General features: G+C 37.0%; 1 protein-coding gene across 5 annotated transcripts in view; it reads right to left on the bottom strand.

Annotated features, from left to right (window-relative positions):
- LOC145673856 (uncharacterized) overlaps window positions 1-14,477 on the bottom strand; it is a 558,369-nt gene that overhangs the window by 83,382 nt on the left and 460,510 nt on the right. For all 5 annotated transcript variants that reach the window (XM_081743633.1, XM_081743634.1, XM_081743630.1 and 2 more), the window contains one exon: window positions 8,797-9,168. In XM_081743633.1, coding sequence (XP_081599759.1) covers window positions 8,797-9,168 — 372 coding nt within the window. The remainder of the gene's footprint in view (window positions 1-8,796; window positions 9,169-14,477) is intronic.

Raw genomic sequence — 14,477 nt, 5'->3', positions numbered from 1 at the left:
CAATGGAAAATACACGAACTCTGAAAACAAGAGCATTTGCTATCAACGAGTTAGTAGTTTCTATTCTTCTTTATATTTTATTGCAACCAGTCCGTCGTAACTTGCGCTTTGTATTTTTGAACTGTATGAAAAGTGTGGAGAACTATTTACATATTTCGGGTTATCTGTCGCAGACAGTGACACCTAGATACAAAATTTACGGAGAAGCGAATAGGCAGACGAAATACCGTAAGTGAAAAACGTTATCGGTGTAGGTTGATTAATTAGGGAGAAAAATAAAGTTAAATTCTGAAATATATGAATTTGCTGTTGATGTGATATTAGGTTAACAGGTAATAGATCATATGGCAGTGTCTCAAACCTACTGTCGCATTAACTAACCTAGAACGTATATGCTGCAGCAATGGAAGGAAATACAGAATTGTACAGTCCAAACTAATAAGAGGGAGTTGCATCTCAATCAAATGTGGTGAAACGGGTCAAAATTTTGGATGCTATACCATTTTATAGGGACATGTACATTTATACAATCCATGGAAGAAATCTGTTACTTGATTTCACAATAAGATTGCACAACTAATCACAATATATCAGGATCTTACTTCTTACACATATAATAAGGAAGAGATACGAAATGTAAAGTGTGATTTTTACAACGTAGTATTCCATTAGAGTGTGAAGAGATGAAGTGAAGTGTTGAATAAAGGTAGTGTACAAAGTGATCATAGAAGCGTCGAAAAGCTGTGCCACACATAGAGCATGTGTTTTCATGCCATATACAGTGTCTTCTCAACATCATCCTTCGTGCGTATACCCATGTCTCATGAGTCTGCTCCCTACGGATGAGCCCTCTTACTACAACTCGCCCCCACCCTCAGCGCCCCGTGCTCCGCTCCTGCCCTCACTCACCAGGGAAGGGTCCAAATGGGGCACTCGAGTTGCCGAACGACATGTATAAGATATAAAAGAGTGTGAAACTATGTACATATGCAAAGGACCCCGCACTTTTCTTATGGAAAGTGGCTTTCGGCTAATGTTGTTGAAACTTCGCTGGTTGATAGTTCTTAACATGTGGATCAAAAGTCTCAATGGGCACAAAGACCGAAATCCACTCCTTCCCCCCAAAAAACCGCCTCCAAGTAGCTGGGGGGATTGAACTGATTTCAGCATGTAAAACAATTTGTTGTTTTAATCAACTCAACAAGGACCCCAAACAACCACATGTTAGACTATCAAACTACCCCACTTGACACCGCCCTTTGCCCCCCCCACATATCCCCCCCGCGAATTACCTTACGGATGTTCCATATTACTGTAGTTTATAGTTGCCCGTATGTGTTGAAATACCTACAGTTTTGGTCTCACCGACGATATAATGGGTTTCACGTATCGCTGATTACGAATCTGAGGTGAGAGTTCTAGAATTCAAGATGGAGGATCAATATGGCGGATCAAAAACACGAAACTCCTGAATGTAGCCACAAATAGCTTTTTACTAGGGTATTTTGGGTCGTTGGTTACGAATCTGAGGTCAAAATTCTTGAATTCAAGATTGCAGATCCAATATGGTGGATAAAAACGTCGAAGCCACAAACCGTAGTAGATAGAGTGTTTTTAGATCGCTGTTTAAGTACGCAACATTCCTTGATACTTCAGCCACTATGTAGAATTATTCTGCACCCTTGCCCTTTACCAAAACCCACCACAGATATCTTAATGCTGAACGGTGTTAAAATAATTCATCAATTATCTGTTCATTATTTTCATCATTTCGGTTTGCCGCATCTAATGTGGTACTTAGCAATGAGTCATCGGGATATCTAATGTCGTGCATTGCCTAAATACCACAAGACACTTGCAACGTGCGCACATGTACCTAATGTACGAGCACCGCTTTGACATGTACAGTAGTAACCTTGAATAACATTTTGATCATAATCCTGGTCATTTTGATAGTAGACAGAGGATGCCGCGATGCAATTCCTTTACTGGAATATTTAGGAATTGATCATATAATGCCCGCACTCCTACTACCACGTGAAAGACAACTATCAACAGAAGATGCGAATACTTCTCGACTAGTTACTAAAAGTCGATGGATAGTCGAGGCAAGAAACGGGCATCTAAGATCTGTTTTTAAGTTTCTAGCACAAACGTTGAATCTGCAACATGCAAAGAAACTGAATAGTTTCTATCGCATAGCTGGAGCTATTTTGAACAGATAACATCCCATTATTTTCATGCAAGATGCAACCATTGAATTAGCTAGAGAAATGAGAAATAGGTCAATCATGCCGAATGTTGTTAAAGCAAGAGTGGAGGTAGATAATCTTATTAGAAGGAACGGTCAATGGGTACCGCTAAATGATCAAGGCCTAATTGATTTCTCTGTACTTAACTTAAACTATTTACGAGATTTGACTGTAGGCACATATCAAGTAGATCTCTCATCCTCTTACGTCCAAGATAAACTAATACGAGATAAGGATGAGCAATTCCAGGTTAATGAAAACGTAACTGAACCCGGATTCCTGCGCATACGTCTCTACTCAAGGTTTCGCAATGCAACTAAGCATCAAGTTTTCATAGCATATGTAGCCAATGATGATGACCAGGATTATGATCAAAATGTTATTCAAGGTTACTACTGTACATGTCAAAGCGGTGCTCGTACATTAGGTACATGTGCGCACGTTGCAAGTGTCTTGTGGTATTTAGGCAATGCACGACATTAGATATCCCGATGACTCATTGCTAAGTACCACATTAGATGCGGCAAACCGAAATGATGAAAATAATGAACAGATAATTGATGAATTATTTTAACACCGTTCAGCATTAAGATATCTGTGGTGGGTTTTGGTAAAGGGCAAGGGTGCAGAATAATTCTACATAGTGGCTGAAGTATCAAGGAATGTTGCGTACTTAAACAGCGATCTAAAAACACTCTATCTACTACGGTTTGTGGCTTCGACGTTTTTATCCACCATATTGGATCTGCAATCTTGAATTCAAGAATTTTGACCTCAGATTCGTAACCAACGACCCAAAATACCCTAGTAAAAAGCTATTTGTGGCTACATTCAGGAGTTTCGTGTTTTTGATCCGCCATATTGATCCTCCATCTTGAATTCTAGAACTCTCACCTCAGATTCGTAATCAGCGATACGTGAAACCCATTATATCGTCGGTGAGACCAAAACTGTAGGTATTTCAACACATACGGGCAACTATAAACTACAGTAATATGGAACATCCGTAAGGTAATTCGCGGGGGGGATATGTGGGGGGGGCAAAGGGCGGTGTCAAGTGGGGTAGTTTGATAGTCTAACATGTGGTTGTTTGGGGTCCTTGTTGAGTTGATTAAAACAACAAATTGTTTTACATGCTGAAATCAGTTTAATCCCCCCAGCTACTTGGAGGCGGTTTTTTTGGGGGGAAGGAGTGGATTTCGGTCTTTGTGCCCATTGAGACTTTTGATCCACATGTTAAGAACTATCAACCAGCGAAGTTTCAACAACATTAGCCGAAAGCCACTTTCCATAAGAAAAGTGCGGGGTCCTTTATAGCGGCTGAGGGCAATATGGAAAAGCAGGAAAGCCGAAAGAAATATGGCCGACCGTAGGGCCCAGCAACACAGAAGGCTAAGGAATCACTTGTTCCGCGCGTGAATGGTCACAAAATTGAAGCATGAAATCTGCTATATGTAACTAACATCATGGCCACCATATTGAAAGTGGACATCTTGAATTTGGATTCACAGTATAAAAGAGAAAGTGGGTCATATGGCATATGAAATAGCACTGAAATTTTACCAGGAATACTTTGGTGTTAACCATTCTGTAGTAACTGTTGTGAGTAGAGAAGTAAGATGCAAGAAGGATGCATATAAACTATGTGATATAGACTCACTAGTATGATGCAAGAGCTAGAGCTTGGAGAGCTGCGGCTTGTATACAAACCAAAGGAAAGGTGTATTTACATGCAGAATAGTTGCGAGTAAGGGAAAGATAGTCATTGACGACAGAGAAAGAAGAGACGCGAGAAAGCTCATTAGCTAGTATCTGCGTTATCAGTAAAGTAGAGTGGTTGGTAAGAAGTTAAATGTGACCTTGATCAATGAGCCACTGTTGAGGAAGTGCTAGAAAATGAAAAGATATATTCTAATTCATCATACGAAGAAGTTATTTCTTCTTGTGGGCATGAATATGAATCTCCAGGTAGTTGTGTCATTATTAGTTCGTGAGTTTGGGGCGTGCAACAATAATATCTGTGAAGAAGATCTAAAATGTAGTAATTAGTGAGTATTGATACAGTGGTCGAAGAATATTAAACGTTAGAGATAGATGATAGCGTGTCAGGTGAGGACAGTTCTTGTGTTTTTATCAGACTCTTATAGATACTGTTCACATCAACTGTTCTTTATAGATTGGTATGTACCTTTATCAGTATACTTGCTTATGATAATGATATATATTATTTTCTTTCAGAAGAACCACGTCGTAATTGTACCTGTAATCCCCAGCCCTCCTTTGTGCCAGGTAATTTAACGTGACAACAACTATCCATCTTTTACACTGCAATATTACCAGCTCTTTGCATGTGCAAATGCTCTTTGTAATCTTTTTCTATAGAGCGTCCCACCCTTAGATTGCAGTACAGGAGTAAATGGCAATGCTTTTCCTTATGCCCATTGTTGCCAAACTTAGCCTGAATTTTAGAAATTGTTTCCTTTACTAGGTATGAATAAATTATTGTAGAACATTGTATTCTCTATTAAATAATCTGTTTTTCTCACATCAAGAAGAATTTTCAAGTATTGAAATAAATTGAAAGAATGAAATCTTGCTAATGGCAAATTCTAACGTCGCGTTAAATATATCACGTCATAAGTTCGGAACTCTAAGAGATACAACGATGAAACATATACAGTTATTAATACCATATTTGGTGCCAATGTTGGAAAAGTTTGCATTCAAAAAAAAACTTTTTGAATTTTAAAATAAAAAATAAAATGTAAGAGAAAGTGCATATACTATTCCAATGCAATATCTAAAAAGTTGACTAGTGAGAAACTTTATTTTTCAGGTTAGATGGGGGTGCAAAGCGAGAAAAATATTGAGAAAAGATTGAAATTATTTTAAAAACAATTCGCAGGTCAATATCTATCTTTATTTAGGTTTTATGACGTTTAGTGTTAAGCATCAACTTTCCAAAGCGCGCGCATCTGACCAGAAGAAAAGCAGTGATAAAACTTGCCGATGATATTTTTCTTATAATGTTTGTTTTAAAGTTACTGATGTAGAGTATTGTGTTATAACGATGAGTGTTTACTGTTGACGGTATGCGAGCACGAATCTACTGCTTAACGGAAGCATATTCGCAAAATCGAATCCTGGACCTCACCTACGATAAACATAGCGTCAACTCCACTCAATCTTACGTTCCACTACTTACTTCGCTCGTTTTCCTTGAGTTGCACGCGGACACACACACACACACTTACATACATCTATCTATCTATCTATATATATATATATATATATATATATATATATATATATATATATATATATATATATATATATATAGATATATAATATGACCAATATCTATTATTAATAAGTCTCCTCATTCCTGGTGATAAAAAGTTATTAGTTTTGTAATTGATTCATTTATAGTAGTCCTTAATACTGTTTCAGATGCTGACAATTTTGACAATAAAAGTTGGTTTCGTTTGCAATTCCACTTCTCTTATTTACTTTGAATACACATATGAAAATGACAAAAGCGTTCATAACAAATAACTTTATGAGCTCACAAAGCAGAATGAAAGGCCTCTTTATTCTCTCCCCCCCCCCTGATTCTTTAGGAAGCAGGGTTTGATAATTCTGTTTGGTTTTGTTTCTTCGCCCAACGATCTGTATCTTGTTGGCTGTCACTATACGTGATTTAAAGTCACAAGTTGCGCGTTTGTTTAGAACGGACATAATGGGGTTTCTTTTCATTCTTCTTCTGTTTCCAGACTGATAGAGGTGTCAGAAGTGAGTATAGAAACTAGGGAGGTTCAGTTCCTATTCACCATTGCATTTGTCATAATAATCATCATCATATTTTATTGGGAGGCCACTTGCTGTAACTCAGAAGCTTCCACGGTCTTCGGTTAACCTCTTCGTCTTCACGTATGATTTTTCTATTTTGATATCGTCCAGTAATTGTAGTCTCTTTTCGTCTCCTCCCTCTTTTTCCTGCCACCATACCCTCTAGCACGTCCTTCATAATAGTCTTAAAACATCGGAAGTGGGGAGAAGCCGCCTTCACAATATACTTCATGATGTAACTTGTTTGACAAACTGAATTGGATTAGCGGATATTTTGCTTACACAGACCAATGAGCGTTGTCGTACGTCACATTTTCTCGTCACTTATCACTATCACCCTACTCCAGTTTTCACTCTTATCCAAATTCAATAGCAGTATCTTACCCATTGCTATTCCTTAGTTTGCCGTACAATCGGTACAGGAAATTTGTGTGTGGAACTGTTTAGCCTGCCATTTATTTCAATCATATGTTTTCTATTCGTTTCATATGTTCTCTCGATTTCGTATTGCTTCCATCAAAATTTTATTGCAACGATTTATAAACCATCATAAAAAAAAACTTCCAACACACGACTGTTATTTCGTACCCTCCAATTGCCGTTCTAAATGAATTTGCGCGATTGGAACGACAAGAGTTGAAAATATATGAATTTAAGAAGGATTTATTTACAGACTCATCACTCTTTCTTGTTCTTCGAAAGAAAACATACGGCGGAAGAAATGTGGCAACAGCGCGCTCCATTTACTCTGTACTGCAATCTAAGAGTGGGACGCTCTATAGATGTGCATCCTGTGCCAACATTATTCCGACAGATTATACCGCAGTTTGTTCAAATATCCCCTCACGACTTTCTTACATGTTACTTCTCAATTCACAATAAAGTTACTACAAAATGCTTAATACCAATGAATTCCTGGTAACTATTTCATATGCCACATGACCCACCTTCTCTTTTACATTGTGAATCCGAATTCAAGATGGCCCCTCAATATTGCGACCACGGTGTTAATTACAGATATAGCAGATCTTATGCATCTACTACTGAACACCTGACCTTCATTTATGCAGCCATTCACGCATAGAACGACTGATTCCTTAGCTTTCTGCGTTGCTGGGCCCTACGGTCGGCCATATTTCTTCCGGCTCTTCTGCTTTTCCATTTTGCCCTCAGCTGCTATAAATTTGCATATGTACATAGTTTCACACCCTCTTTCATGTCTGATATATGTCGTTCGGCAACTCGAGTACCCCATTCGGAGCATTCGTGCATTTTACTGCCCACCTAGCACAGTTCAATTTGTGTTTTTAAGTTAATTCGAGTTTTATACACTGCCTTTGTGCCATATGTGCACACATTATACTCAGCCCTCAATGTCAATCAGCACCCATTAATGCAACTCCTTCCGTGACAAACTTGTTCAAAAGCAGTAGAAGTGCATTTCCTGCTAAGGAAGTTCATATTTCATAAATATTATTAGTATTCCCTTGTGTAGCAATCAAGCCAGGAAAGAAATATTTTCGTATGCAATTTGTAATTGTTGATAGTCCTTGGCACTTGCATTTGATAAGAGATTCCACTCCTAAACCTCCCTTCAAAAGTTTTGGAAAACATGTGAAGATAAGGATTAATTGATTTATTTCTGAATAGTGCATAGTTTGCAACACTTAAACAGTTGGAAGGTACTAATTTTGCGCAATAATAAAATATTGATGAATACGTATTTAGTGAAGAGCAAAGAAAGCATGAAAAGTATTTGTGATTAACAGTTAAAGAGTGAACGATCAAAATGAAGAAGTAATTCTAAGTAAGGTATATTAAAACAACAACCAATAATTAGTAATAAAATATTGAAAAAGGTTTATGTGGTATAAATCCAGGGCTGCAATCTGCAAGATTAGCCTGTATTTTTCATAACGTTGTAAGTATAATAAGCCTTTCTTTTCTAAATTACTGTATTTTTCATTACTTTTCACACACACTTCAAGAAAGAAGTCGCAAGCAGTGAGAACGCAATCCTTCATTTGGGAGAGGGGGCGGGCTAGAGGAGGCAAAGAAACTAGTGGGGGGACAGCTATTTTTTGTATACCAAAGCAACAGTTTTATATTAATTGACCTAGATTACAACACATGTTTGTGGCGTAGATATAGCCACCAGTGCAGCGCTCGCCCCCTATACGCTCTTAGCGTCGTCACTGATCACAAGCCTTATAAACATGTTCACTGCACTGTTTTCCTTAGTTTTAATTTGTTTCAATGTGCTTGCAAAATTAAGGAGAAAAAAACTATGATCTTGTAATTCACTTTTATTTCAGATTTTTTTTTTCAAAACTCTTCTCTGTTGGAAAATAAATACATTATGATTTTATGTAAGGAGATTAAATTCTCAACACGCTAATATAATATTCTGCAAAAATGCAGGAAGTAGAAGTATAGAGAAGAGTGAATGATCATACTCTACATCTTTATAAAAAACAAAGAAGTTATGAAAGAGGTCATTGAACGGGGCTTCATCCATGGTATTCATCCCACAGATCGTAAAATACAAACTTACTCTTGCAAGGAAAGAAGTGAATGCGAATGAATAATCTATCACTGGCTGTATATATATATATATATATATATATATATATATAGCCAGTGATATATTAATTACGAAATGAATTAAAAAGAAATGTCAGAACCAGTGACTTACCTTTGTGGCATTGAGTCTTTACTAGACTGCGTCTGTTGTCTCGATGTAGTAGACACAGAAGTGGAAGTATGTGTCGCGGAACCATCTTCGTCTGCTGGTGTTTGCTGCGACCTTAGCGAGACGCCTGACGTTGACTGACTAGGAAGATTACTAGAAGCAGCAGGCTGTACACTTGTTTCCTGATTTTTGGAATGATTCACATCTTGCAACTTTGAGCCAGATGCTTTATTAACACTATTCGCACTAACGGTTCCACCTATAGAACTTGCTGTCAAACCTTGATGACTTGAATGAGAGTTCGATTGCCTAGTTACGGGTGTGGCACTTTCCGAAGCACTTGCACGTTCGCTAGTAGACTGATTTCGTTTGTTTCTGAAATTATAAAAATTTTTCGTTGTAATACTGTACACAAAACAACATACGAAACTACATATGCTCTATTTCTCAAATTCGCTGAACGTTGAAGTGAGTAAGCGTCAAAAGCTGATTCTTAAACGCACGTTTGTTTAATCGTGTATTTAACAAGTGAGATTTACACCTATCCCATCGCTGTATGTTTTCTCAAAGTTTTCGAGGAAATATTCCATTCACGTCTTTTATTGTTGGATTCTGTCAATTTCTATATACAAATTGAGTGCGAACCTTGTTGATATTTTATATTAAATGTAGTGAAATGTGTACACCCACCAATCCGTAAATAAAAGATACTGTAAATAATCATTACGTTTAACGGACAGCACATTTTGTTAGTCCTTCATATAGGATTTTGTTTAAGGATATACGTTTGAATAGGCTGAAGGTCTCTTGTTTTCAATTCAAAGTTTGGACAGAAATTACGAGAAAGAAATTCCTGACTTTTCCCGATTTTCCAGAACAGTCTTTGAAGTCCTCTCTGACATGTGATCAACCACAAACTTTCACATGTTCATGGAAAAACAAGAATAAGAAATCATGACAATATATAATATTTTTCCCTAATCAATTAGAATAATGAATAATAACAAATACTACGAAATTGTAAAACCTTATAAAAATTCCTGCACAAAGAAAGAAACTAAACATCCTCCCTGCAATTAGAATCTGTACCTCGTTACATGATTAAAGTTACGTCATATATGAAGAGGAAAAATCACAGAGAGAGACGAAAAAGGCGGATGTCCATGAGAAGAAAAAAGCACGAAACTGGCTGCGGTATATTAACAGCATATTTTTAGAAAATTTTAATAGCGTTACGCAATTCATTTCACTTCTTCAGCGCTTCATTTCCTCATTAATATTGTGCATTTCTTCCATTATTCTTTCTTTCTTTGCTTCAAGCTCTGAATAATCCGTATTTTCCCCGTCTTCAGCTTCACTGTTTTTCCTTTCGTCGCTGATTTGTTGCTTCTCCAAAATGAATACGAGCATTTAGTGCATAATGAATCCTGTATTTTCTAACTGCAGTTCTTCCGAAGGCCACCCGAAGAAGTTACTGAATCGTACATAAGTTTGAGTGCAAGTTTGTTCTCATAAATTATCTGCTACATACTGTGCGTTGATTGAAAATCCTCTTTCTAGATTTGAATTTTCACGAAAGAAAATCAATACAAATTCAACATCTTTACATCATTTTACAATGTAGGATCCAAATTCTTTAGGCAAAGGTCATCCAAACATTGGGACCTTTTAGGGCAATGTCCCAATTTGGATTCGAACAAAACGTTTTGAACTGCTTCACAAAACAATCTGCACTACTGCCATCCAAGCAATTATTTTCAACTAGTTCAGCTTAAAAGAAAATGTGATTTGCTCCAGCATCAGACCCTGCAGAAATATTAAGATCCAAACCTTCGAGAGCTCTGCTCAATTTATAATTTAAAGGTGACTTCTTCAGAAGTTTAAGAACAAAATTCTGTAGATACTTCCTGCAATTTCGGCAAAAATTCAAAATGTCCAAATTTGTTATTGCTTGACATTCATCAAACACAGTATGTGTAGCAAAGCCAATGCCAAGGCTTTACACGAACTCATTTCCCACATCAATTTGTATATATGAACTCTTAACAAGGTACATTTGTTAAGTGTCCCCACGGGATTCGTGTAAAACTGAGAAAATTCTCTGTGGCCCAATGTGTATTGTGCTACTTTTAGTGGCCCATACCAGTAAATTGCATAATTATGGGCTTTCATACATCCCGAATTCAATTATACACTACTATAACGCTCGGACACAAAATTGCTTTTAGTCTCTTTAGATGTAACTGGAGATGAATGTGGGCGTATGCAAATCAAATGGATCAAGTACTGTTCTCTGATACATGTTACACACCCCGGCCGCCACCTTGGATTGAACTTTCAGTTTTTCAAATGGGAATAGATGCAAGCGATACTTCAAATTCATGTACAATTTTCTCCGAAATTCATTAGTGTAGTGAGTTTTAATGTTAAATGTCAGTCACTTTACGAATATTAAACCAAATAGAAAGTTGTGCAGAGCCCCGTGTGTGTATATATGTATAATTTTTACGTGATTTATCGTTGACGAAGTATTCTCTGAATATACATACATACATACATACATACAGACTCAATACTGAAATAGTAGGTTTTCACCCAAATCTGGTCGTATCTGGATTTACATTAGGCATTTTGATTGTAATACAATACTTCCTTGTTACAGTATAACATGGAAGTAATAATAACCACTCACAGAAATGTAATAAGAATTATGACACCGGTGTTGTAAAGAGTTTGTTTAGATCTACAATGTTTTTCCAAATAGAAATTGTTCTAATTTGTCAACATTAAAAACGTACGTGCAACTGATATTACTCAGCAATGTATATTCGCGAAGTGCCTTGAGGGATTTAACATGCAAAATCTTACAAACGGTACAAGCTACGGTAAAATTCACTATACTACTGAATTTCTGAGAAAACTGTACATGAATTTTATGTTATTTGCACCTATTCCCATTGCATCTACTGAAAAACCAAAAGTTCAATTTAATATGGCGGATCCAAGCTGGCGACCGAGGTGGTAACATATGTCAGAGAAGCACTACTTGATCCAATTTGTTTCGCGTATGCCCACATTTATGTTCAGTTACATCTAAAGAAACTACAAGTAATTTGTGTCCAAGCGTTACAGCAGTGTATGATTGAATTCCGGATATATAAGGGCCCATAACTATGCCAATTACCTGTATGGGCCGCTAAAATTAGTACAATAAACATTGGGATGCGGAGAACTTTGCATTTGAATAAATTTTTCACGAATCCTGTGGGGACACTTCGGGAATGTATCTTTCTAGAAGAACAAGAACTAGGTAAGCTTTCACGAACATACTTCACATCACCTTGTTTATCATATCCGCTAAAGTGCTGAGGACAAATGGACAGAGGAGAGTCCACCTAAAAGTTCAGTAAATGAAGTATTTTTTTAATAAAAGTTTAGGAATAAGCATTTTACCTTAAACATATCTGATAGCTGAAGGAGCTTGGAACTTTCTTATCCTTCTTGACAGCTTGAATATACAACAAAGTATAAGAATAAATCTCAATAGCTCGCTGAGCAACAACATTATTTTCGAGCTAACACACAAAATTTCACTGGAATATTTTCTGACACTATAGATGCGTCCGGAGCACGTGTGCTGGACCATCCTTAAATCAGTTAAGCAGAGTTCTTAGAAATTCAACTATTTTCCAGTTCGTTACCTCAACTGCAGCCTTAAATGATCCATGGAAATATGTAACTCGCATCTTCCTATACCGAGTATTATTTCTAACGTAATGTGATAAGACTAACCTGGAAACGAAAGTGTAGGCTATTATGTCATGTTGAACCAGTTACATTTTCTCAGCAATCTAGCTGTCTACGAACATAAGTGATACTTTCTAACTACTAGGAAGGATTGAACATGGTCTTGGAATACTAAGAAACTGAAATGTTTCTGATCTGCAGAGGAATACTGAATATAAGGAACACCGGACATCAAAACTACAACACCTCTTTATTTTCGATCCTACATCTGCAGAGTTAACAACCACGCTAAACTAGCACAAAGCTTTAACTATGGACTCCAGCAATATGTTGCTGTTGTAATTAAAAACTAGTTATTGTCGACTCTATTAAATATTTTTCATCTGCTACGTACCCTGATCGGATCCACTACACAAATCACCTTGCATTTATTACTTCCTTTCGTTTTTGGGACAGTCAGTTTTTGTGTTTAGTCTATAGTGCGTCCAGTAGGAGAACGTCTCTGACAGCTCGCAGTGACATTGCCACGACTCGCATGTCAAGCTTTTTTTCGGTGCAACTGTAGTGGTAATTTAATTAATGGTATAAGACAGAGTGATCGTGGTTGGTAACACTGGTATCAAAGTAGGAGCTGCAATGTCCCACCGCATCTGGTAAGAAACGTCAGAGACCCTCTCTTGTTGGCCGTGCTATAGGCATCATTAAATTTCTAAGAAAGAAATGAAAGTATTGAACTAAGACATGTAAACAATGAAACACGATTGCGCGCTTAATACCTACAGAGAGTATACATTTTCAGGTTCCTATCTGTTCACTCAGAATTTATTTCAGTAACTTTTGTATTACTTTGTATTAACTATTAAATTCGCACATTTGGGTGTTTAAAAGTTACATTTTCTAGCAACGAATACTATCATCAAATAAAATCAACTCCTACGCCACACAGCTAGTAGAGAATAACTTATTGCTGAAGAAGAAAAATGTTTCGGAAAAGTATTTACATAGCTGAAAAAATTCGGTCACTGCAAATTCGTAGTTTCACAATTCCGAAGGCACTTTTCGGTTATTGAAAAACGAAAAATAACTGCTTAACACTTATACTTCACATTAAAGCATTAGTTTAACGAGACAGTTGTTACTCAGTTAATGATACAAGAACGAAAGTAATATAGAGAAACGGAAGAATCCCGAGAAAACGTGTCTACTCGCTGTTTATTTACCACAAAACTATTCGTACACACATTGTTTGAATGCAGAAACCCATTCCAGACTACGCCGCCAAATTTGTGTTTAAGATTGTATCAACAAACTATAGCCTATGGAAACCGGAGGTTCAATGCCGCGTTCACAAAAGCTCTCCACTGACTTGCTCAACTGGATCCATTTCTACTTTTTATTCCTATTTTTACGAGATACATTTTAATATTGTTCTCTCATCTGCGCCCAGGTCTTCCTAATGATCGTCTTCTGATTGGATTTCCAGAACAAAACAAAGCGTTCCTACTTTCTTCCATTCCAGCTACATGGTCTGTTCACCTGAGCCTCCTAGACTTGATGACCCTAACAATGTTTGGTAAAAAGGTATAAATTATGCAATCACTCATTATGAAGTTTCCACCATTTCCCATTCCCGTCCTTCTTGGGTTCGAATATTCCTATCAGGATTTTATTCTCAAATACTTTCAGTCTGCGTTCTTCCCTCAAAGTAAGCGACCATGTTTCGCAACCATACAGGACAAGAGATGTGATTATTGTTTTATATACATTTTAAGATTCAAGTTTTTCGACAGAGTTAGCGAAGACAAAGATTTTGAACTGAATTACGCGAATTCCTTGCTTTCAGTCGACATTTAATTTCTTCGTGGATATGGTTTTGGTATGTTAACACTGATCCTTGATATCTGAAAGTAAATACTTTGTTGAAAGTACATTATTTG

This window comes from Thermobia domestica, chromosome 17 (assembly GCF_964235325.1).
Source record: "Thermobia domestica chromosome 17, izTheDome1.hap1.1, whole genome shotgun sequence".
Taxonomy (NCBI): domain Eukaryota; kingdom Metazoa; phylum Arthropoda; class Insecta; order Zygentoma; family Lepismatidae; genus Thermobia; species Thermobia domestica.
The sequence above is the reverse complement of the archived record's forward strand: the minus strand, read 5'-3'. Positions and strand labels throughout refer to the sequence as shown.